The sequence below is a fragment of the Uranotaenia lowii genome, chromosome 3, assembly GCF_029784155.1.
Source record: "Uranotaenia lowii strain MFRU-FL chromosome 3, ASM2978415v1, whole genome shotgun sequence".
NCBI lineage: Eukaryota > Metazoa > Arthropoda > Insecta > Diptera > Culicidae > Uranotaenia > Uranotaenia lowii.
The window spans coordinates 72633671-72659973 of record NC_073693.1 but is presented as its reverse complement, the minus strand read 5'-3'; the positions used below and the strand labels follow the sequence as shown (position 1 = coordinate 72659973).

The following is a 26303-nucleotide window of genomic DNA, read 5'->3' as shown; positions in this document are numbered from 1 at the left end:
GTTGCTTACATCAATCGCTCTAAATTATTTTTTAAACATAGCTTCACATGGATTTTGAATAAGGTTACATTTTCACTATTACGAATATTTCTACTCAGGCGATTGTATATTGTTGGACCTGCTGTAGCTAATCTTCTTTCTCTGATTCTTGTAAAAGCGTTTTCAACAAATAATCTATCGACATGCCGGGTATTATGGTTATGTTTTACATGTTCTACATTAAAGTAGTGATGAATGTCCTTGAAAACTAACGGATGATTCCACAGATAAGAGCACAATTCATTATAAGCTTTCGTATATATGGTTCTCATTTCCGATGTTGTAGTTTCCACATTATGATAAGAATATTCGAGTACCGTATCATCTGCAAATAGCCTGGAGGTGCCACAGAAACAGTAATGGTCCTAAATCGCTTCCTTGGGGAACGCCTACAGTTAAAGGTAACTGAGACTTAAATTTATTTTTTATCTTAAAAACTTTCAAATATCTTCGCATGAAGTCGTTGACTGTTTCTCTTATTACATATGCTTCTAGTAGCTTTTTAAGCAAAAAAATCGTGATCAATGGTATCGAAGGCTTTTGATACATAGAGAAACAACGCACATGGTGTTTCCTTTTTTCTGTCGAGGTTCTGTATACACTGTTGATCAATTCTAACACGACAATCTCCGTAGATCCACTTTACGGAACCCGTGTTTGGTATTAACATAGGAAATTTTCATTTTATGCAAATCTTGTTGCCAAAAGTTTTTCGAAAACCTTGCTGAAGGCAGAAAGGATAGAAATAGGGCGGTAACTATTCACATCTTTGGGATTACCAGATTTAAACACTGGACGAACAACAGCATGCTTCAGAGATTCAGGATATTTGGCCGAACTAACACTATCGTTGAAGGACGAAGATAGGATGGGAGCTAATTTAAAATGATGTTCTTGTAACGTTGATAACGAGAAGGGATCGATTCCAGGATCCAGTTTTGATATTACCGTTGTCACTACTTGAACAGTGGAGGATCGTAAGAAGATGCATTTTTTAATCCGCTGAATTTGTCCATGTTCGTCAATGTTTTCAGTTGAGTGATGTTGATTCGCCAGATGAGCTCCGACATACGTAAAAAAGTCGTTGAATGCATTCGCAAAACATATTGGATTTTCTACTAACTCCGTACACCGTTCAAATTCAATTCCAGGTAATCGATTTTTGATTTTCTTCCAATCAGTTCGTTTATCTGTTCCAAAGGAGTTTGATGTTGGAAGTATTCATTAACTGATCGTAATATGTAGTTTTGGCGTTTCGTTTTGCGTACTGCAGTTGCTTTTTTGCATGTTAAATTTGCTCGGTGAGGGTAACATTGTCGGGATTTCTTCTCCACTTTCTCAGTATCTTGTCTCTTACTTTTAAAAGTCGCTATACCTCATAAGTCATCCAAGGTCAATTTTTTTCATACGGACTGCTGTTGTAGATATGCGAGTGTGCTTTTCCGTAATTTTCGGTAGCGATCAGATAATTTCTGAGGAAGTCTTTAAACTCTTTTTGAAGATGTTTACCATTGGTGTGCCGTTTTGTTGAAATTCTAATTTCGGATGTTGATTCTCTGTAGTGTAAGTTAGTCAGGACAGGCCTATGGTCACTGATTTCACACTCAAGCGTGTAATTAGTTATATAGCTAAGGTCGTTGAATCGTACTACGCAACTATCCAAAAGATTGAATAACTCATTTCTCTCTATTCACGGACACGTTTAGATGTCAGTTTCCAAGAAAAATTACTCTATTTGGTTGAGAAATCTAAAGAAGCTGTAGTTTGGGGGTCTATATATTTCGTAGATGGTCATCGGCTCTCTGGTCAAAGACAATTCAATTTCAATGTAATGATATCCATAATTCCCGGGAATTCCTGAAAAATAAGGAGTATGTGGATATAATTGAGTTGTGTTATGGTGAAATAAGTGTAATTTCGAAAGATATCTCAAATAGTAATATGTTTATCTTGTTTATTATCTTGATATCATCTGACAAAGGTGGGTGTCTGAATGAATAAAACTTAAATCTAGATTTACATAAATCGTTTGCTAGTTTTAACCGTTTAATCATGTAACTATTATTTATTATGATGCATGTATTTAAGTATGAATTTCGATCAGCAAAAGCACCTACCACACTTTTAGCCTCAGTGTGGGTGGGTTTTCAATAAGTTCGTGAAACCCCTCGTTCGACATACATGTCAAAAAGAAAATATAAGAAAAAAGAAAATGAAATTTCGCTCAGTGGAGGAAAAAAACGGAAAAAGAGTGGCGTGACTCGCGCTTTTTCGGTCGCGGATTAAGTTGGTGGTGCGAAACACGGCACAAGCTGGACCAGAACCGGAACTCGAACGGATCGGCGTGGGCAACCAGTCTGCCGGAAACAGCAAACATTGCTGAAGCGGTATCATCTACTCAACAACTGTACCACAGTGGCTGCTGGTTGTCCCGCCTTGTTCTAACGGAAGCTCGACAAAATCGAAGCAAGAGTCCATCGCGTCGAAATCCAACCAGCGAGAAAAGGGCAACAAGCGAGTGTCGCATACGGGGCGCAAGCAACTGAAACATAAGCGGCTCCCAATATCGCCAGTGTCACGCCTTGGAAAAGGCAGGATTCGGTGTGCACAACAGCCCCTGCAACGGGGCTTTTTTGCTTATCTATTTTTTCTCAGCTTCCACACTGGTGGTATCGGCGAAAGGCTTTCGTTGTTAGACCTATTAGACCGGTTCAAAGCGAAAATCATCAGACTAGGAAAACCGTTCGGGGATCCAGAATTCCAGGAGTCAGCACGCAGGCGAAGTCTCTCAACAGCAGAAGGGAAGTGGGCTTCCCGGATAAGGGGCGCCTCTACGTCTTCATTGCTCACCCACACGGTCTCCAGCACTGTGCCTACAGCATCCTGCGAAACCTGCCGTGTCTCGAGAACACGGGCTCACTTCAACCACATCATCTGTTGTCGGCCAGACCACATCGCGGCAAGAGGGTGCACGGAGCAAAGCTGTTGGATTGCATGTTGGTTCCGGAAGTCCGGTGTTCGGACACTTGCGTGGTCTGCTTCGAAGCGACGACGACCAGTCATGATGCCGAATTCATGCAGGCAGCACAGCGTCAGGCGGCGCTAATCATCTTGCCCTAGTCAGTGCAACACCAGTAGGTTTTGGATGTTCGCTGCCCGAGCCTGCTGGTAACCATCAACACACTATCACAACCAACAACCCGACGGTCGAAGGATAATGGCGTGGAAGAAGTGAGACCGTCAGGAAGAAGAAGAACACCTGGTGCGGCGTGCGTCAAATGATGACCGAACATGTGAGTTTTTCCTTTGCTATGATCCACTAAATACATGCGAAATGAAAATCCTAAATCATCTAGTTGTGGCCAGCCCTTTTACTTGTGCGGAGTTGATTTTAAAGCCCTTTCACTTTTGCCATATGTAGCAATTAAGAAGAAAACACAGCACAATCATGCTATGCTCAATCCGTTGTTTGAAAGTTGCAATGGACACATTAAAATCGAATAGGGTATAATAACGGAGGAAGCACATTTTTTTGGCGGAACGAAGGGGGTCGTTACTGCCATAGCGCGTACTTCGTGGTTCCAATGAGAGCCAGTCTCGATTACGAAGGGTTCGTTCTGGAGCATAAATGTTGCAACGGGAAAGCCGCCAACAGCAATCAATTTCATTTCCCAAGATCTTTGACACGAACAGTGTTCGACCAATGGAATGACGGTCCGCCAGCGTATGGAGTCCAAGCAGAGCACATCGTTGTGGATAAGGCGGTAGATTTAACAGGTTTTCCCAAGGTAGTTCACGGAGAGCATACCGCACAAATCGCCGTTGAATTGCTTCGAAACGTGCAACCCACAAAGCCTCAAACGGCTACCATACCAGATTCGCAGATTCCATTATTGATCTAACCAGGCAGCAATACAAAGCTCGCAGGTAGACGGGATCGGTGAATTCTGTACTCAGGCGTACATGAATCCCAGCATCCTGTTGGCCTTCTCGAGTACCACAGAGTAATGGGGCTTAAAAGTCATATGACGGTCCAATAAAATCCAAGATCCTTTATCCGATCCACACGTTGCAGTAACTCACCCAGTATGCTGTATTCATATATGAATAGATGTTTCCTCCGACCGAATGTAATAACACAACACTTAGCAACGCTTAAAACCAGTAAATTATCAGCACAACCATGTCCAGGAAGCCTTGTAACTCGTAACAATCAGCTAAACTGTTTATGACCAAAAATATTTTTAGGTCGTCCGCATACAGGAGAACTCCACAGCTAATAAGAAGCAAATAAATGTCATTACAGAACATTGTAAACAACAGAGGGCCCAAATTGCTGCCTTGTGGAACCCCAGACTTTGGAATAAAAGGAACCAATTCTAACAGCTAAACGGCGGCGGCGATTCGTAAGATAACTTTTTATTCTAGCACATAGTCGTTCAGAACATCCCAAACGTTGCAATGTGTACGCTCATAGGAATTTCTACCACTGTATATAGCGCCAGCACTAAATTTTACTTCGTAAGTCGGAACCTCCGACTTCCGGTTTACTAGATTGTCGGAAGTCTATGTTCTGCTGTCAGTTCAACAGTGACGTTTCTAAAATTTTGATTTAAAAGCACAATTTTCGTTCTTTGGACGCTTTTCCAATCATCGCTTATTCAAAAATGAATGTTAATATCAACGATTTTCACCAGGCAGGGAGGGAGGGTGGTGCCCGTTGTGATCCAGTTTACCGCTCGCTAAAATTAAGTTTCTAACAACGTGACACCGTAGATAATGGGTGGTTAAGGAGAGAGAAGATTTTTCCTCCTTCACAATTAATAACAGTGTGTTCGGAGTGTTATTCCGTGGAAATGAATTCCGTTCGGGCTCACTCTCTCATCAGCACCACGAGTGTATGGGGTGGGGTCTGGGGTATTACTTTCTACGCATCCGATGAGAAAAGTTACGTACTTCAGCAACTCAAAGTAACAACTCCCATAAAATATGTTCTTCTTATAGCTCTTTTTCGAAGGCAAAACAACAACAATCCAGCAGCAGCAGCGACGATGGCTCCAAACTTCTGCTGCTCGCAAGCTATGGTCTCTATGGCTGTGGTGGCCGGGTCCTGGCCGCCGTGTGGTCCATGATGCGATTATTCTTGTCTTTGCTGCGCTCTTGGGCTCTTGGTTTAGTCTCACTTTCAGCAGAGTTAGTATACCCAACCAACATTTACTTCTTTGCTTTTACCGTCGTCGTCTGTCGTCCCTGATGTTCGTTCTTCTGATGTTCTGTTACTTGCTTGCTTGCTGCTGCTGCGTGTTGGGGTCGTATTCACTCACTGGTGATTGTGATTAGTTCCATTCATACCAGTGCTCAATCTAGACGCGTTTTTGACCGTCTTCTCTCCTTCGGTGTGTGGCACAGAAAAGAAAGACACCCCATATTACTCTAGCAGCTCTAGCAGCAGTTTTGGGGGTGGGTGGTTTGTGAGAAAACGTATTGGAAAAGCATAAAAAGTTGCATTTCTTTCGAAGGGAACCACTTTTTGGGGGTGTATTGGTGTAGTTTGTTGTTTGTGCTGGTGCAGTGGGGTGGAAAAAGTTCATCGGTGCATTTTTTCTCCTTGCTAATGTGATGTTGTTGTTGACTTTCCACTCTCTCAGCCGCCCAACGTGGTTTGTGTTTTGGTGAGGCGCGCGCGATCCGACTAGCCGCTGAGGCGATCATATCGGCATATCACGGCCGCCCTGGAAAAATAGCGCCAAATGTTCCGGTAGCCTTTCACAGTGGTCCTGAATTTGTAAATATGAAAAAAGAACGCAACCGGTAAAAATATGACGTCTGCGCAGACGAGTTGCTGGCAGCCGTTTGAAATGTTTGATTGCAAATTGTTTCTTCTTAAGTGCAAGGAGAAATATCAAACTGCTTGTGCAATAACCATAATGATTGATTGGAATCTCATGATGTACTTATTCGCTAACCTCGTGCGGGTGTGGTACTAATTTGATCGCTCCGTGTGTGTGATCTGTGGTGCTGAGTGCTCCTATACCTAAAGGTGAAAGTAGTTGGATTATTGAATTCTAATATCAGCAAACAGTTGAAAGTGCCAAAAAGTCGTTAATTTTATAACTCGTTATAAAAACATCGCCAACAGCAAGAAACAACAATGAAACAATAGCACAACGTGATGCATCGGAAAAATTGTGCCATTCTCTACAACATTGAGCATATAATTTTAACAAACGAAGAAAATTATATCTGGTAGATATAAGCAAAAGCAAGTCACATTATAATACAACTTCCCTCCCCAAACAAGCCCCCAATCACCGCAGTCCACAATCTCCGCTGGCTGCTATCTCGGCTTGGCTCGGCTCATTCCAAAAACCGAAACCCTCAGAACGAGGAACGTGTGTGCCGTGCCGATGTTGATGATCGTCAAAAGCGAACATCGTCAGAACTGGGACGAGCGCTCACGAATAATAATGGAATTCAGCCGTATGGTAAATATTGATTTTATTATGTTCGTATAACAATAATAATAGTAGGTATAAACTATAAGAGAGCGTTTATTTCTGCTTTCGTTGCATAAAGCTAACGCTCGTTGCTTGGTCTAGAAAAGGTGCTGCTTGTAAATGACTAGCATCCATACACTATAGTCTATTACACGTGTAGAAGAGAGCCAGTTGTCAACCGAATAAGCCAGATTCCAACGACCTCTTGCCATTGCCTTCTGTTATTAACTTTATCTCTTACTTGGTCTCATATTATACGATTGTGTGACCGAAACCATGGCGGCGCGGCAAGGTAACGGACGAAGTGGGAAGTGTGGGATCTTTCAACGTCTTATATGGAGGAACTTAAAGTTTAAACATTACATATATTGCCATTGGATTGGAATCTTGCCATATGTAGTATTACCTACTATTTACTGTTGTAGGGGTACTGTGTAAGTACCTTTTGTGTAGCCCCTCTCAACATCCACACATCTCGTTGTAATACTAGAAAATCGAGGACTGTGCGAAGCAGTTCGGGTTATGTTATGCATTCTTATCCGAGCAAAATGTTCTGCTTACAATGTGTCATATTATTTATGCTGTCACATTGTAGATTAATGTTTTCTATCCCGAGATGGTTCGACGAAAAGTGATAAATTTTTCTTCAACGCCATTCCACTATATGGATGTACATACCTATGTAGCTACTTGAACCTATGTACCTATCATGGAAACTCTTTTGCCACCAGCGGTGTTGCTGATTCTAGTTCTGAAAATGATTGATTTTTGGAAAATAGTGGAAAACGGTGAATTTAGAAGGAGCTAATAGACGCACATCCAATGTAAGATAATATTTTGTTTGGTTTCGATTGAAGTCGTTTAACATCTTTATGTCATTCGCGACTTATATCAACGGTGCAGTTGGCTGACAGTCATTGAAAAACTTATCCGGTACAACTGTGATCGATGTTTACTCTTGGGCTCGAACTCACGGACATTGGCTCAGGAAGCAACTGACTTGCCAGCTGAGCTAAATCACAAGCCCGATATAAGATAATAAATATAAACATAGTGCATATAAAAATATTTTATGGATGCCTTAGAAAACTGCTACAGAACATTTTGAAATTATTATCCTGAGGAGTTTCAGATCTAAATTACTTAAAAAAAAACAAATAATGAAATCTAAGTTAATTCATAATAATACAAACTGGCCGTTCAGAGCCATTATTATATTTCTTCAACCCTCAATCCGTCCTAAAAATTTTCACCCGTTAGAGTTCCTAGAGTGTCAATTAGACACTCCTCGCTTAGAAACGCTATATCTTTCTTGTTTCCCAACCGATTTGTATAAAGTAAAAAAATAAACCTCGTAAAGTAACACCTTACTCAGACAATATTCAGATACAACATTTCTAAGTCTAATAAAATAAAACCCGAAAACGTATGCTTAGGAAAAAAGACTGTAGACCAGCTAAGAAATGCTCAAAAAAAAATTCACTTAGTGTCCAAGAAAGGTGATGTTATAAGCTATAGGTTGCGCACAAGGATATATTCTTTAAATTTTTTCGAAATCATGACCACAAAAAATGTGGAAAAAGTGGTGTAAAAACTGTACTTTGGTTCTAATGTTTTCAGTCGCAGTAGAAAAATGTTGAAAAATGGATTGTAAAGTTGACGTAATTTGACGTATTTTGACATCATTAGATTCTCAAAACATGTAACACAGTATGTTTTATGCAATTTTCAAAGGTTGCTGTTTTTCAAACTTTTTGTCAATTTGAAATTTTCCAGATTTTCTAACACTTAAAATCTACACAGCCTTTGGGTTAGTCGTTAGTCGGTTTTGCCGCCCAGATCCGCTCACTTTCGAAATAAACCAGCAGCTGCTAGTGCTAGTCTGCGCAGACTAATGAATATTCGGAAGGTATTTCATATTTTTGTTTATCATATTTTTAGAAAGTTTCGCAGGGCATATAATTAGTTCAACAGAATCGGCATGAAATTGCGTTTCTGGTGAATGTGAATTTATTGCGGAAATCCTGCGTTAATATACTCAAATCCAGTGCAAAGTAGATTCAAAGTGTAAGAAAATCTGAGAAATTGCAAATTTTACAATTCTGACGGTTTATTGATTAAAAAGTTCTGTTTTTACACCACTGTTTTACATTTTTTGTGGTCATGATCTTTAAAAAAATTATAGCTCCTAACTTCAGGTTTCTTGGACACTAAGTGAAATTTTTTGAGCATTTGTTAGCTGGTCTGTAGTCTTTTTTTCGAAGCATGTTTTCTCGGACTTTTTTACCAGACCTTGAATACCTAATTTATAAATGGATGGATATTATATTAGAAACATATTCGAGTTGCATTAGGACGTTTTAAAAACTATAAGTTTTGTACAAACCGGTTGAGAAACGAGAAAAATATGTGCCCAGAGAGCGTTAAAATTCGATTGTTGCCTTACGATTTTCTTTCTACTACGACTAGGCGGCACTGATGTGCATGAACTTCGCCTTAGTCCGTAACTCCGGCAAATCCGTCAAACAACAAGCCCCCTTATATGTATTCACTTTCTTTGGATGGAACGTTTTTGTTTTTCACATTTTTTAACTCAATGTTGAAATCGTTATAACTTTTCTTATAAAGCCTTTTAAAGAGTAAGGAGTGTATTCCAAAAAAAATGCAACACTGTGTTTTGAGCATAACTTCTGTTTGTGAAGCTATCTACTAGTATATTGCTTATATGTTGCAAATTATTGTGACGTTCTGTCCTGTGGTTTTTGAAATATCGTCCAATACAGGAGATCATTGACTGGGCACGATCGCAAAAAAAATCAGGAAAGTCCTAGTAGGAGGCCCAAGAACAGCTGAAAATCAACTTTTTAACCAAAACTCATATGGTAAATCGTTCATTCCAAATTTCACTATTCACGAAGTGAAGATGAATGATTCCATGAAGGTAGGGAATGTAAAAGATTTTATCAAACGCAAACCAAAAACTTCGATTAGGGAAGTGACAATTTTTTTTTTCACTGGCTCGTCTAGCTGACTCATAAACAGACCTAACTTCATTTATGCAAGGTAAAAAAGGTGCTCGCCGATAAACGAAATACGGTAGTCAAATCGTGCGCAAAATATTGGAACCACTAGCGAGGAGATATTTTGCAAGCAAAACGAACCCCTTTGCAGGCACCTGGCAATGACGCCCAAAAATTAAAGTCGATGAGCTTCTTCATTGGACGCTATTTCAAAAACCACTTGACAGAACGCCGCAAAAATTTGCACATGTGAACATTTTATTGCTAGCCAGCATCACTGAAAGTTTCATCAGTTTCCATCAATGCATGCAGAAGTTATTCACAAAACAAAGTGTTGCATTTTTGCGAATACACTCCTTAATAGTAGACTGAGTCGATTTGTGGTCATTTTTGAATTTCTCAAACTCTGGGGTCTTAAAAGCTTCGTTTTGGTCCAAAACTCATCCATGATTTTTTGCAGAATTTTTAAGTAATAGTTACATAAGTAAATTTGAACTTTTATGTTTGTATGGGAAAATAGAATATTTTGTGCTGAAAAATCAACGTCGTTTTGGTTTCATCTGTGGGACCGAGCCTGCTGATGGTTTTTGTCCAATTTAAGAATTATCGAAAGGAAATTTTCCGCTGAACAACTTTTTAGAACATTATAACTTTGTATCTTTTTAGACAAAAAAATTATTAGCTGTTTAACAGGTGTATTTCTTTTGGCATTGATAAAAAATAAATTCAATTGACACCACTGCTGGGTGCCTAGCAAGGTATTGTATGACCACTTTTCATGCAATACTTCGCGGGGCATAAGCAGTTTTTTTTACGTTTTCACGTTTTTAAAATAGAAATACTGATTTACACTTAAAATCCTAGAACATAAGATGCATTATTTATCTTTATATATTTTTGCATCTTTATTATTATCACTATGTATATGATCCATTTGATAAATTTGGGTTTAGTGAGATGAATCATAAATATATGCTCCATTGGGAAGATAACAACACATCAACAAGAATTATTTGGAAAATACATAGAATTTCTTCCCATCATTGATCATAAATTAATACGATCCTATTGTTGTGAAATATTTTTTGGTATACCCATTCCTCAAAAGTCTAATTGTTGACACTTTAGAAATTTCCAGTTTTGCCTTGAACAATGGCCGCCATGACGCCTTGCGCCAGATAAACAAACCATGGCGTTTTTCGAAAAAAATTACTGAAGCGATTTTTTTTATTTGACGGAATGATTTTCATGAGTATTGATAAATAGCCAGTGATCCACTTAACTTATTGAAAATTAATATGTTTTTATTGAAATCTAAATAAATCATCATTTGATTCTGCTTCCAAAGGCAACCTTCTGCACTTCAATATTTTTATTTGAGGATAATTATGAAAACTTTTCAAGTCATTGAACATCAAATCACGACTTCATTTAAATTCGGAAAAATTCGACTTTCGTTCGGTTTTTGAACAACCGAGCAAAAACTAGTGAACCGATTTTCTACAAATTTTGTGCAATGATTCTTCACTCATACCTGCATATTCGGTGAGAAAATTTTAACCTAGTTAAAAAACGAGCTGTGTAAAGTTGAGGATCACCTGTGCTTGGCCGAATTTTAAAAAAATCAATCACAGACTTGTCAACTTTTCCAAATTATATAAAATAATTTACAAAATATCAAAAAGAAATGTTGCAAAAGCCACACAATACCAATAACTCTAGGTGTTAGTAGAACATCTGGTGTAGCACTGTAGATCAGTGGTTTTCAAACTTTTTCCACTCTATTTGGTATTTTGGAGGTCACCGCCCCCCAGGAGTATTGTTGAACAAATTTGTATAGAAATACATACAACAAAAATTGGTAGTTCTGAGCTCTTTCACCGCCCCGTTGTAGGCCGTTAACAAACCCTGAATTCGAATCGTTTGCCAGATTTTGTCTATCAGCTCTTGTTTAAGTGATATGGCGTGTGGAAATTTTGAAATTTATCGATTTTGAGTAAAATACTTGATTCAATCAAGGACTCAGATTTGGCTAGATATCATAAATTTAGAGATAGCTTTTAAAATATTAAATTGTACAATTTTTGAAATTGAAATATACAACATTACAACTCTTTCAGACACTGCTGGAGAAAGTCTTGAGTATTCGATATAAAAGATTTCAATTCATTTAAGAACTTTGTTGAAGACTGTAACACGATTGAACTTATGGGTTAAGAAATGTCTCAGATACAATTTGGGTTAAAATTTCTTAAAAGTTAAGTCTAAATTACCGTATTTTGCCAAATTAGGAACAAGAACCAATAAGAAAACTTCAATATCTATCTGTTTTAAAGAAATGAACCAGCTGAAAACTAAAAATCTCTATAATAAAATAAAATTAAAAAAAACTTCTATCTTTTTTCTTAGAAGTCAAAATTACTCGCTATCTTCGGGAATGTTGATCATTGAATAAAAAACCTTTAACTTCCAAATCTTGGTAATGTTCAACAGTTGTGCCAGAAAAGTGCACAAATTGATTAAATAAATTTTATCCATTTTTCAAAGTTATTTCGAACAAATATCTTCTAGAAAAAATTTAACTGCATATTTGGAATCAGCGTAGTAAAAATAATTTCTTAAGTTCTTTGCACCACAGAAAGATGTATGTTCATGTAATGTTCAGATTTTTCATAAAATACGCGGATCTATGTGGGGATATGTGTGGTAGAAAGTATGATATGCTTAAGGTTAAGGATCATCGTTCTTTTTAACATCTACAATATTCTGTAAGATATTTTGCTTGAATCCGACTTTCATCTTATTTGATTTTAAATAAACAATTGACTCGCTCAGCACCTGTTTCGAAATGGTTTGTACCAGATTTCAATTAAGTCTCTTGTAAAGTATTTACTTCAATTTTTCCTTTATTTATTGGATTTGTGGAAAGTGGATTTTTATATTTGTAAGTTTCAACTACAAATGTTGGACTATGACTAAACTTTCCAAGGTCCAATATATGAAACATGCAAATTCATTGCTACTCAAACTTTGCCTTTGAATGCTACATATACCCACCATAATGTTTCTCGGATCATTTTTTTTTTCTAATTATTTCATGCTCAATCTTCCGTGGGCAAACTTTGAAATAATTGGATCGCCCTCGTTGTAGCTACAATGTACGCAGTATGTACACATAAACTCAAACCAAATTCAAATTTAAACAAGAATCGCAAATTATCTTTTAATGGAATGCATCTAAAAATAACTGCCAAAACAGTCGTCCGTTTATATGTATGGAAGGCTGTAAGCTAAGTTAGTCAAAAAGCAACGACCGAGGGTGAAATGTTTGCAGTACGGAAAAAGACGAAAACATCACTAACATCATCGTTGAATATAATAGCAATAAAATAGAAATAAATTTATAAATTAATAAAATTCAGCGCAGTCGCAGTCCGGTCTGGATTTCTGTTCCTCGCTATGCCGGTCGAGGTTTAGCTCTGCTGCTGGAGAAACGTGGCCGGGACGCAGCCGAGACGTGTTACCTGCCTCCGGGCGGCAGTGGCTCGGCGAGGGTGGATGAAAGACCATTTTCTTAGCCCGGTTTTATCTTTTGCTGTACGGCGGGCGACGCACGTACAATCTAGGAACGAAAGCGCTCTAACGGAAATTATAGTTAGTGAGGAGAGAGGTGCTAAAAGATGATGTGGTTTTAGCTACATATTCCTCACTCCCGATTCGTTCCCTTCTCGATTCGATTGCTTGGAAATGGACATAATCATTAAAAACTGAACAGCATAACACTTTAGAATAAATCAGAAAACGACACCCGGCTCACCCGCACACAGCCCCCAGATCGAATCCCGGACACCGATAGGTGGTGGTAGCTGGGAATGTTATTTACTTATTTATCTGTTTGTTCGTTCGAGATTTACATATCATTATCTGCAACATTGTTTGAACTTTTCTATGTAGGGTAAAATCCTACGGTGGATGTTGCTCATGGTCCTGCAGGAATTTTGACTTCAATCGAACGAAATGAAATGCTCGAGAATTTAGAAATTGTCTAATTGTTAGTTTCCGAAATCCCACTGTTTGTATTTTCCAGAACGTAAGAAGGTTTAACCCTTTCCTTCCCATGGTAGCACAGGTGATCCACAACTTCGCACAGCTCGCATTTGAACTGGACGCTTTGGATCAATACCATTTTCTCAGCGAATGTGCAGATACGAATCAAGAATCATTGCACAAAATTTGAAGAAAATCGATTCACTTATTTTTGCTCGACAGATCTAAAGCTGCGCAAAAGTTGGATTTTTTCAAATTTGAATCAAGTCGTCATTTTATGTTCAATAATTTCACAAGTTTTCATTAATATCCTCAAATAAAAATACTGACGTGCAAAAAATTGCTTGTGTAAGCAAAATCTAAAGATGGTTTGTTTAGATTTCCTCGAATACATATAAATTTTCAAATAAGTAAAGTGGATCACAAGTTATACACTGCGAACCAAACGTACTTTTCATCTTTCTAAGTTTTTTTTTATGAATACTCATGAAATTCATTCCGTCAAAAGTTTTTTCTCTTCAGGATAGATATTCCATGTATTAAAATAACCACTACTTTGAAAAAATATTGAAAGTTATGTGAGTTAAAAAAAACTTAATATTCAGTTTTTTCTCTCGCCAAGTGTCATGGCGGCCATTGTGCAAGGCAAAAACAAAAATTACAAAAATCTCAATAGTTTGACTTTTGATGGATGGATATACCCAAGAAACATTTTATCAAAAAGGATTGTTTTAGTTTTTGATCAATGGGGCTGGCAACTGATTGAACATTTTTATTATCTTTTACCTGTCGGCAACTTATGGGGTTCAAACCCAAAAGTTTTCTTGCCGATACCGGGAAACGAACCCGGTACGCCAAAACCAGATTCGCGCCAGCCTATCTGCTAGACCACATCGGTGCTAAGATATTTCAACATGGGTGCACGGAATGGTTGCAAATTCGCCGTTGTAAATTATATAGAGTGAAACATTTTTCAACTTGCTTCAGAACACAACATATTTTTGAGTCAGATATGATAGGTATTGAAAAACTTTTTAGGAAAAACAAATCAACGTAAAATTTAACAATGTTGATTCATTATTCTTATTTTCACTGTTTTTCGTCGCACGACATAACTTGATGCACATAATTCCTAAAGTTAACTCGGTCTATGGTAACCGTTCTCAAATTTCTTGGATGTTGATTCAATTACCGTCTTATCAGATAAATATACGTTTTCAAAAACCTGTTTTTTAATAATAAATAAATAAAATCAGGATATAATTGAAATATTTCTTTTCCAGAAATGCAAAAAACGGAACTAAAAATAAAAATCGTTATTTAAATTGTTATGTCTCGACATGAAAGACATGGTTTAGACTTTGGTTTAGTTGAGATTTGTCAAAATGTTTTTTAAAAATTTGCAAAAAGTACAATATTTGATTAAAATGTGGTGAATCTGTTGAGAACGTTTCGGATGTTCTTTAGCGGCAGCGTTTTATTGGCGTAGCTAAAAGCTAATTAATTATTTTATTAATTTTAAGTTCATGATTGGATATAAGTAAACTTACATTTCTTAACCTCCAAATCTATCTTCCTCAACAAATCGATTATAACAACTGAAATTTTACTCGTGACGAGTTCTAAAGAAGAATATAATTTTAATATAGATAACATTTTAAGCTTTATGTACTCACATTTGATATAATCAAAGAAAACTGGTTTTAAAAATATAAGTTTAGTGAAAGTATGTGATTCACAATTCGCGCGTTCTTGCAGACCAATGACGAAGCTCTTTCGATCGTTTCCACCAACTAAGTCTCTCGCCTTAAGTGTCAAACGATCACAGTTTTCCATCGGTGTCGGATCAATGTTTCGATGGGGGCAAGGGAGCGACCAAAGATGCGGGAACAGAATCCGTGCACCCATAGTGAAAAACCATGTAAACCATATTTTCTTTTGAATATATAAAAGCCTTTATTCTTTACCTTAAGCTTGCAAAAAAGTTGATTTTTGATTAATGGCGGTGAATCCGAGCACACATGGTAAATTTCTCCACTTATAGAAAAACTACAATATTAGGTATAATTTATAAGCAATATGTTGAAAACCTTCAGAGGGATGGGTGCTAGAAAATATCTACTACGACAAAATTGAAGTGAAACCGTGCACCCATATAAAATAACCATATCCATCAAACATGATTTTCTAATAACATTGATAATGTGTTTCAATTTTTTGAAAATTATTTGAAATAATCTTTTTATGACACACACGCATTCGTTAAAATGAGGTGATTCCGTGCACCCATGGTGAAAAAATGTTTCCATTTTATAACAAAAATATTATAGAACAAGTAACAAAATTATATCAAAAGGAAAAAATTCAAAATAATATGTAATAAAAAATTTCCCCTTTACCAGTCATTTTTAGTCATGGTCAAAATAGGTATATTCAATTTGCCGGTCCTTCTAAAGGGTGATACGGTCAAAATTTGGTCAAGGGAAAACGCGTGTAAATCGGTGAAATCGTTTATTTAAAAAATCAAATTAAATTTCTTTTTCAAATTTAATTAGTGTAAAATTCAGGAAAAATATTCAGTTAGGCTTCCGCTTTTCCAAATCCGAATTGCCGGGCCTTACGCTTAACCCCTGCCATCAGATTTTGTACAGCCACCTTGTCCACCTTCTTCGCCGCAGAAAGCCAGATTGCCTTGAACTGCTGCTCGTCCTTAGCAGTTTTTTTATCTTCTTTAGGTTCCGCTTGACAATAGCCCAGTATTTCTCAATTGGGCGGAGCTCTGGCGTGTTGGGAGGGTTCTTGTTCTTGGGAACCACCTACACGTTGTTGGCGGCGCACCACTCCATGGCCTCTTTACCGTAATGGCAAGATGTCAAATCCGGTCAAAACAGTACGGAACAATCGTGTTTCTCCAGGAAAGGCAGCAGACGTTTATTCAAACGCTCTTTCACGTAAATTTCTTGGTTGACAGTCCCGGAAGCTATAAAAATGCTGCTTTTCAAGCCACAGGTACAGATGGCTTGCCAAACCAGATATTTCTTCGCGAACTTTGACAGTTTCATGTGCTTGAAAATATCTGCTAGCTTTCCCCTTACGTAGGTTTCGTCGTCCATTACCATGCAGTCAAACTTCGTCAGCATCGTCGTGTACAGCCTCCGAGATCGCGCTTTGGCCGTCGTATTTTGTATATCATCGCGATTTGGAGTCACTACCTTCTTGTAAGGCGATAGTCCGGCTCGTTTTTTGGCTCGATGCACGGTTGTAGACGATACACCCAGCTTATTTGCGGCATCTCGGAGAGAGAGGTTAGGGTTTCGCTTGAAACTACCGGCTACTTTCTTTGTCGTCTCAGCGGCTTCCGGTTTTCGATTTACCCCCGATCCCGACTTCCTAGCTGTCGACAAACGTTCCCCAAACACTTTAATTACATTTGTAACGGTTGATTTGGCAACTTTTAGCGATTTTGCCAGCTTTGCGTGCGAGTAGTTCGGATTTTCGCGATGCGCGAGCAAAATTTTGATACGCTGCTCTTCTCCCTTGGACGGCATTTTGACAGCTGAAGAGTGAATTCAAAAATCAAAATAGGAGCAACACTCTACACACACACACCTTCAAAATGAGGGGTGTTCAGGTTTTTTAAATGCAAAATTGGAAGAAATACGTTAAGTTGATATTGACCAAATTTTGACTGTATCACCCTTTAGTATTAAATAAAAAAGCAGGTCTTCCCTCTATCGACTACACGGACTTGGCCGGCGTCGTTACCGATTCTTTCAAAGAAGGAGATTATCAAAATTGTGCAGTGAGATGTCGTTGCTTGTTCCCAGCAACCCTTCGTTTGGTTCATTGTGCAATGTTGAACATCTGGAATCAATCACAGAGTGCAATCATTATGCCATTAACCAGGAGCAGGTGGACCGCAGTAGATAGCAAGCTCAAGCTCAAGCTAATCAAAAATCGATTTTTCTCAAAACTGAAGATTTTCTAAATTTCCACACGCCATATCACCAAAACCAAAAAAATATCATAATTTTGAAAAGGGAAAAACTTTGAAATTTCAAAACGAAAAATTGCTAGCAAGCCTGGTTTTACTGCTAACGCTAGCTGGTTATACAACAAAACAACAACAACTGGAACAGAAACTGGAAAAAGCAATAACAACAGCGCAGCAGTGATAGAAAAAGGGGTTGTGAAAATGCTACGGCTCTAAAATATAATAAACCAAACGGAACGGAGAAATACTAGAAGAAATGAAAGAACAAACGAAGGAAAAAAAGATTAAACAAACAATAAAATTCAAAAGCCCCAAAGAAGTGCCCGAGCGAGTGTCTCCGCTAATGTATACAATACAGTTAACAACAACAACGGCAAACGGCTGGCTGAGCCGTATCGATGGAAGTTTAGCTCAGCACACGGAGAACTCAGAATCTTTTATTATTATTTTAATATTATACCTCAATAGTCGACAAATATCATCCACCATCGTTTCATCACCAATTCATAGCCCGGTTAGATCCTCGGTTGTGGTGTGGTTGAGAGAGGGTGTGAGACGCATTCGGAAGGGCGCGGTGCGCTGTTATACGACCGTCGTGTCTAACTTCTCCAGTCAACTTTTACTGGTCTCTTGGAAAAGTTTATTCGAACAAATATGTAGGTATGGAGAGAAGTTGCTAACAGAAATAAAATAATATTATCGATCGGAAAAATAAAATCGTTTTACGCTTTTATACTTTTTATACAAGAGGAAATATGGGCTGGATGATGGTATAACAGCAAGAAGGAGAAGCGATGCGAGGGCACAGACATAAGGAACGAAGACCGAAGTATTAAGCTACACACGTATCTATCTTGCTTGCTTACTTGCTTGCCCCGAGTAGAGTAACAACGAGAGTCCCTTTTTCTAGTTGTTTGTTATAGATGTTTACATGATTCTGAAAACGTTTCTCAAACTGTGAAAGGGGCCATCAGCCAGTCAACTCGGGCAGCCAGCAGTTAGCCCCGAGTATTAAGAGAATTATAACACGACGAGAGGAAGCGCGCACATATTGAGTTCACGTTTTTCGCTTGATTCCATCGTTAGATCAAGAGATTAGCAGCCAAAGAAATTGAACGAGTCGAGTCGTTCGTGTACACAATCTATCGTTAAAGACCGACCAACAAACAGTCTTTATAATAGTTAGTTTAGTAGAGCTCTCTAGTAGGTAGTTGTTATCCATTAATTCGCGCACTCTCGATTGTGTAATTGAAAGTGATACATTGCATTAAACAACCCCCCGGTAATTGAGAGGAAAACAGTGTTTTCATTCGACGTTAGATACGGTTTACCTACGAGTGGAGAATGATAACAGCAGCACACTCACTATTCGACTCTTTGGATAGTCGTTAGAGAAGGCAACAACGTGTGCACGACGAGCTTTAATCCATAAAAGTGCGCCGAGATACATGTACGCTCTTATTCTGGTTTGATTCCACGGATATACGCTGAATACCCCGACAAATCTACAGTCCATTGTCGCAGAACGTTATGGCCTACATAAACCCTAAAAAGTCGTAAATGCTCAAGTTTATTTCGTTCCATTTTTCGGGCTGCCGCTGCTGCTCTTTTATTTAATTAAACCAAGCAAGGAAAATAATTTCCATTTGTTTGCTTTTTCGTTTCTTTACTTTGTTGTATATATTCGAATGTGCGCACTCGAACGAACTGAACTGAACTGTGCTGTTGAGTGCTGCTGCTCCTCCGCCTGTGATGCTCATATTTGCGTTCAATTCCTTAGTTTAGTTTAGAATATGTATTCCTATCTGCCGCGTGTGAAGTTGTGTTCGGCAGTTAGTCTCTATTTGGCTGTTTAAGTATCTAACGTAGACACTCCATTGCTGCAGCAGAGCAGTACCACTTTCAAGCCAAAACCAATTAAGTGTCTATATTTATCGAAAAATGATGGCACTTTTACCTGCGTTTTCCTCCGACCAACCGCTGGATCTCAACATCGTCACCAGTGTGATACCGCAGCAGAAAAATCTTCTCTCCTATGTTGATGTTTTGGAGGTCATTATCCTTAGAAGATTACCTAATTAACAACTAAAGCAAACTATGTTCATCAAAATTTAAACCAAAACGTTTTCTCTTCCCCAAAAAACAGAAAGATGAGAAGCTGTGCGAGTACTACCGCCGGATGCCGGTGCTCTACGACAAGGCCCACCCGCACTACAAGTTCCAGTCGAAGAAGGAGAAGGCCTGGCGGGAGTTGGGCCGGCTGTGCGACATGGACATTGACCAGTGCAAGAAGCGGATGACGTACTTCCGCTGCCGGTTTACCGTCGAGCGGCGCATCATGAAGAACGGCGTGAACTGCAGCGAGTGGCCGCTGCTCGATAAGCTCAAGTTTCTGAACAAACACATCAAGATCCGGCGACCGCGGGCCCCGAACGGTGACGTCGATCCGGACACGTAAGTGATTTTCGTTATTTATTTTAACTTTTTTAGAGACAAGAATCCGTTGGAAGATTTCGAAATTTTAAAACATCCAACCGTTGCACAAGGATCTCCCCGAACAAATCTGTACCTATATCGGAAATCGAATGGTCTGGTTCAGTGGTCGGCAACATTTTGAGTCGAAAGAGCCGAAAACTTTAAATTTTCAAAATATCAGAGTTTGAAAGAGCCACATTGAAAATTTATTGTTACTGTGAAAACAAAATATAACAATGATCGATGAACATTAGTTCTACGAAAATAACTTTAAAACCATCAAAGTTTTTTTTTCTAACTCTTGGATATTTCATTTAAATCTTGGAAATCTGGGATTCTCTTCTGGATCGTCAACTGTTGTAACATCTTTTTATATGGTAATTTTATTTTGGCTTTCTCGGTCTTGAATGTAGATCAAACAACGGTGGTTTTTGAAATACCCGACGTTTCAAAAACCACCGTTGTTTGATCTACATTCAAGACCGAAAAAGCCAAAATAAAATTACCATATTTCATTCCCGGTTGAAAACATAAACCTAACATCTTTTTATTTTATATCAATTTTAATGCGTTGGCGAATATCGAGTCAAGCAAGACAATTCAAAGTCCATATCTCGCGTGAGCTTTTATTACGTTGTATGAAACATCTTAAGAAATCACAAAAAACTGTTGCAAAAGTTACCAAAACAACTCAAATTTGTATCACACATATAGAATATGTTGTCCGGACTACAAATGTTCTAAATGAAAAATAAATGCGAAAAGTTTATATCAGTTTTTGTATTTTTTGTGATAAAATTGTTTGTTTACATTTTGTTTTATACGACGTAATGAAAGCTCACGCGAGAAATCAAGTTTGAATGAATACTTTGCAGTGAAAGATTTGAACAAATTAACATTAGCAGGATATTTATAATTTCTTCGGCAATGAAAAGCTTATAAAATAACAAAGTAAAGGGAAATCGATTTTTTTAAACTTATCATGCTTTTTTATGACATTCCCCAGATTTAGGTTATTATTTCCAAAATCCTCAAGCATGGCCGTACGAACGTGGGGTGTTTTTGGGGTTTAACGCACCCCACCTCTCCACTGTGGTCCAAAAGGGCTTAAAGTGGAACTTTTTTCGTAGCGCCTCTGTCTTTCATATTTTCTCTTAAGTGTCTTCAGAACATTTGCTTCTTCAAACATGCTTCATAACTTGAAAGCATCAAAAGTTAGTCAAAGTCCAGTATAAAAAAATTGAAAATTCTAACTTTCTTATTTCAATAGATAGAGCTTTACTTTATACTACAAAGTTGTAGGATACGTAAAAATATAAAACTTTGTTGAATACATCAAAACTCTATCTCTTTTCAAAGCAGAGTTATAAAGGTTTTATTTTGAAAGTTATTTAAAAGTTAGTTTTTTAAACTTAACTATAGTTAGATGAGGATTTACATGAATAAGATGTTCTGAACATTTGTTGAGGCATTCAAATCACACGTTTTGCACAAGATTTCAACATTCTATGACGTTTCCTTGCCAACTTATTGCAACTTTAAGTTTTATTTTTACTCAACTTCACGAGCGTTTATTGCAAAAACGTGCAAGTGAATTTTCAAAACTAATGAACCACATTAAAGCTTGAACTAAGTGCAACAAATTGGTGTTGTTTTCATTTGTCTCCACGCGCTTATATTTGAACACAACAAGCATATATTTGATGTGTTTTACGTGTTTCCATACAAAAAAATGGAAAATTTGATTTCCAGGCTACGCAGATGCTACGCAAAACGAAGGTAGAAGGCAGTTGAAACACGCAAAACACATCAAATATATGCTTGTTGTGTTCAAATATAAGCGCGTGGAGACAAATGAAAACAACACCAATTTGTTGCACTTAGTTCAAGCTTTAATGTGGTTCATTAGTTTTGAAAATTCACTTGCACGTTTTTGCAATAAACGCTCATGAAGTTGAGTAAAAATAAAACTTAAAGTTGCAATAAGTTGGCAAGGAAACGTCGTAGAATGTTGAAATCTTATGCAAAACGTGTGATTTGAATGCCTCAACAAATGTTCAGAACATCTTATTCATGTAAATCCTCATCTAACTATAGTTAAGTTTAAAAAACTAACTTTTAAATAACTTTCAAAATAAAACCTTTATAACTCTGCTTTGAAAAGAGATAGAGTTTTGATGTATTCAACAAAGTTTTATATTTTTGCGTATCCTACAACTTTGTAGTATAAAGTAAAGCTCTATCTATTGAAATAAGAAAGTTAGAATTTTCAATTTTTTTATACTGGACTTTGACTAACTTTTGATGCTTTCAAGTTATGAAGCATGTTTGAAGAAGCAAATGTTCTGAAGACACTTAAGAGAAAATATGAAAAACAGAGGCGCTACGAAAAAAGTTCCACTTTAAGCCCTTTTGGACCACTGTGCTCTCCCCCCCCCCCCCCCCCTTCCCATGAGGGTCCGAAAAATGTTAAGCAAAATTGTCTTCTATAAATTCGAAATTTAAAATAATTGTAGATTCATGATAAAATTTCGATGAACGGTTAAAGGTAATCAAGAGTAACAATCTCGACTCAGAACTAAGACCTAAACCTCGAAATCTTATCCCAGGTCCACAATTCTACTATACATTTTTTTTTAATTTCTCAGTTGTTGATAGAAACATAAAGACTGTACTCGAAAAACGCTATCGAAAATGATTCACATAATAAGTTGATGCATGAATTTTTGGTACAGTCCTCAGTCTCCAATTTTGAATTTTCAAAAAGATTAGACTCACTAAGATTGCCTGATGGCCCGGATTTTACCCGAATGTTTTAACTTTTTTGCAAATTTAAAGAAAAATCTAAATTGCTTGGTAACCATTTTGTATTTTGCGTCCAAAACTATTTTTTCAACAAAGTTTATCCAAATAAACTGGCTGATGTATTTCGATTTAAACAAACTTTTGAGTTTTTCTTCTTGATTTTATTTAATTGAAGAATTCCTAAACTTGCTCGGATATTGCCCAGATTTAGGGTTGTAAATTTTGACATCTAATGCTCGGATTTTTAAGGTTTTTAAATAAAATAGCCTCGATTTTCCCTGCCCAGATATGTGCGGAAAAATATCTGGTAAGCTAAGGTTTGAATAATTTCCAATGTTCTGGTACAATTTTTTGTTTTATAAATCTTAATTTGTTGCCTGTGACCGGATTGTGAAATCCGAATCTTTTTTTTAATTCTTGATTTTCAGTTTGGTTAATCATTGGGACAAAACCCTGATCCGAATCTTGGTTTTGCGTATAAAACTAAAATAAGATTCATTTTACATGTTCGAAACTCATCATTCCGGAATATTAAAGAAAAAAATTAAATAACAAACCATTTCTAAAATTTGGATTTGAAATTTTACTCTCAATTCTTATGCCGAATTGAAACTTTAAAAAGTTCCATAATGGTGATCCAGAAATGAAATATCAGAGTTTCATCATTCGGAATTTTCAGTCAGGATACGAATTCAAAATTTGTATTCAGGTTCAAAATGCAGAATTCAGATTCGGAATCAAAATTCAAAATTTCCCAAAACAAAACACAAACAAATTTGAACCCCAAACAAGTTTCTTTTTCAAATAAAGTTTTCAAAATCCCTCATTCATTTTTTTTTTAATTAAGAAAAACATCACTTTCAGGACTGTTTTTCGAAAGTAATGATTTGAAATGGATAACTTCTAGTATAAAAGAACATAAACCCGAATTATGAAATACTTTTAGTACCATTTTTTTCGTTTTTTTTGTTTTTTTTTGTAGTGGCCCACCACACTCCCCCATACCAAAAAGCTCTATTGAGCCCCCTGGTAATGGACGCTACTGTTCTCAGCACGTCTGGCAGCAAAAAATAACAAACAAAATAACTAATATGCGACGCGGGCAAAACATTACTCATGCTGAGAACTCAAAGTTTATAATCTAATGCGGGAAATGCGGCGATTCATTAAACTAATTTACACTATGAATCTCAATGGAAAAAGATTTCCTTTCAAGAGATTCATGTTTAAGATAAAAAAAATTTAAAGTTTATGTAAAAAGTATTCGTTATTCTGTATGTAGGGGAGAGTGGGGATACTTGATCCCCTTTTCTTATTTTCACCATATCTTTTTGAAAAAAATTAGCAACTCGCACTCTTTTACATTTTCTGACAGCGTGTAACTTCAAGTTTCCATGCTTCTAAAATTAGAACGATACTTAAGCCCGTAGATGAACTAGAAGCATTTTCGTGGGAGTAAAAAAATTGCGATATTTTTGAAGTTAAGGGAGACTTGATCCTTTATTCAGGAAGCCCTTATTCATGGAAAAAATCAAACAAAACCCCAAGATAGAATGTTAAATGACTATTTTGGTCATGATCGTTCTCATTTCACAATCTATAATTGTCAGAAAAAAAATTCTATAGCTTATTCTCAACCCCTTTGACATTGCATACTTACGGGCGCATTTTTTTATAAACAAGAGAAGATTAATTATTTTAGCCCTTTTCTTCAGATAAATGATGGATGAATATTAGCTATTGGATAAATATTTGTAATCTCGTAATCAGCAATGATCACGATCCATTGAGAAGAAGAATATACCGGGATCATTTGTACCCATATATTAGGGATCAATTGTACCAAAATCAACATTTTAGAAAACTTTTTCTGAAAAAAGTTGGGAGTTTTCCATCGCTTTGAAAATATTTTATTTTGAAGTTCATTTTACTCATTTTACTCGAAAAATTGATGTATTGGAATAAATATTTTTGTTATAATTTTTCCATGTTAGGAACATTTTAAAATGATGAAAAAAGATCTTCAAGTCACATTTTGTGAAATTTTTTAAACAAAGTTCAATCAATAACCCAAAAACTTATTTTGTTAAAATTTTTTGAGCTTCAACCATTGCTGTTTTGTTCCATTTGGCACATTTTTCTAGAACATTTGATCTTTGTACGACATTCCAGTTTAGTTTGGAGATATAGCTAAGGAATCAAGTATCCTCATTCTCCACTATGCATTTTTCAAGCAAAAATGTTCTAGGAAAAATTTGGTCACCAGTTGTCTTGGCAGTTCTTCTTGCGGCCCTGATCTGAAGTATGAGGTTAAATTCAACTAAAATTTTTGTAGCCAAAAATTATAATATTCAAAAATTATGCTCCTGACAACCAAGGTTGCAGGAATCACAGAAAAATCTATAATTCCAGAAAATTGTAAAATTTAAAAAAGACGCAATTTGACATGACTTTTTAATGAAATTATTGATGAAACCATCACAGAATTTTTGAGTAAAATCACAGAAAGTCAGATTTTTTTTTCGTCAAAACACACAATTTTTTTTCGGCAACCTTGCTGACAACTGGTAGAATTTTCAAGCTTCATGACATTAAGCGGACATGTCGTCGGATTTTCATGCATCTGGAAATTTCAAAAATATCATTTGTCACATTTGATTCTTCAGTATTGTTCGACCAATTGAATGTAGAATGAAATTCAATACATTGTAGATTATTCATCAATTAGCTAAAGCTTAGATTACTGGAACAAAATCTGTGGTTTGACCAGTATAAATCTGTAATAAGGTTATTTTGTAACCTTCATGGAATTTGAATTTAATTATTTTGTTTAATTTTTGTATTTTGTATTCTACGTTTCAAATATTCATGATACTTCCCAATTGTCATTAGGCAAATATTTCTCGATGAAGCCCAAACTAGACGATCAATGATGAAAGGAAAAACATATAACATTAGACTGAGTCGATTTGGGGTCATTTTTGAATTTCTTAAACCCTGGGGTCTTAAAAGCTTCGTTTTGGTCCAAAACTCATCCATTTTTTTTTGCAGATTTTTTATGTAACGTTTACATGAGTAAATTTGAACTTTTAGGTTTGTATGGGAAAATTGAATATTTTGTACTGAAAAATCAACATCATTTTTGTTTCTTCTTTGGAACCGAGCCTGCTAATGGTTCATGTGCCAATTTATAATTTTTTTACAGGAAATTTTCCGCTGAACAACTTTGTCGAATATCATAACTTCATATCTTTTTAGACAAAAAAGTTATTAGCTGTTTCACAGGTGTACGTCTTTTGGCATTGATAAACAAGAAATTCAATTGACACCAGTGCTGGGTGCCTAGCGAAGTATGGCATAAAAAGTGGTCTTGCAATACTTCGCTAGGCACCCAGCACTGGTGTCAATTGAATTTCTTGTTTATCA

At 36.9% G+C, this 26303-nt stretch overlaps 1 protein-coding gene across 1 annotated transcript in view; it reads left to right on the top strand.

The window, feature by feature from the left end:
* The window catches only part of LOC129757368 (forkhead box protein O-like), a 58765-nt gene that overhangs the window by 29835 nt on the left and 2627 nt on the right, over positions 1-26303 (top strand). Inside the window, exon 2 of the mRNA XM_055754572.1 lies at positions 19744-20051. Within this exon, the coding sequence (XP_055610547.1) occupies positions 19744-20051 (308 nt within the window). The remainder of the gene's footprint in view (positions 1-19743; positions 20052-26303) is intronic.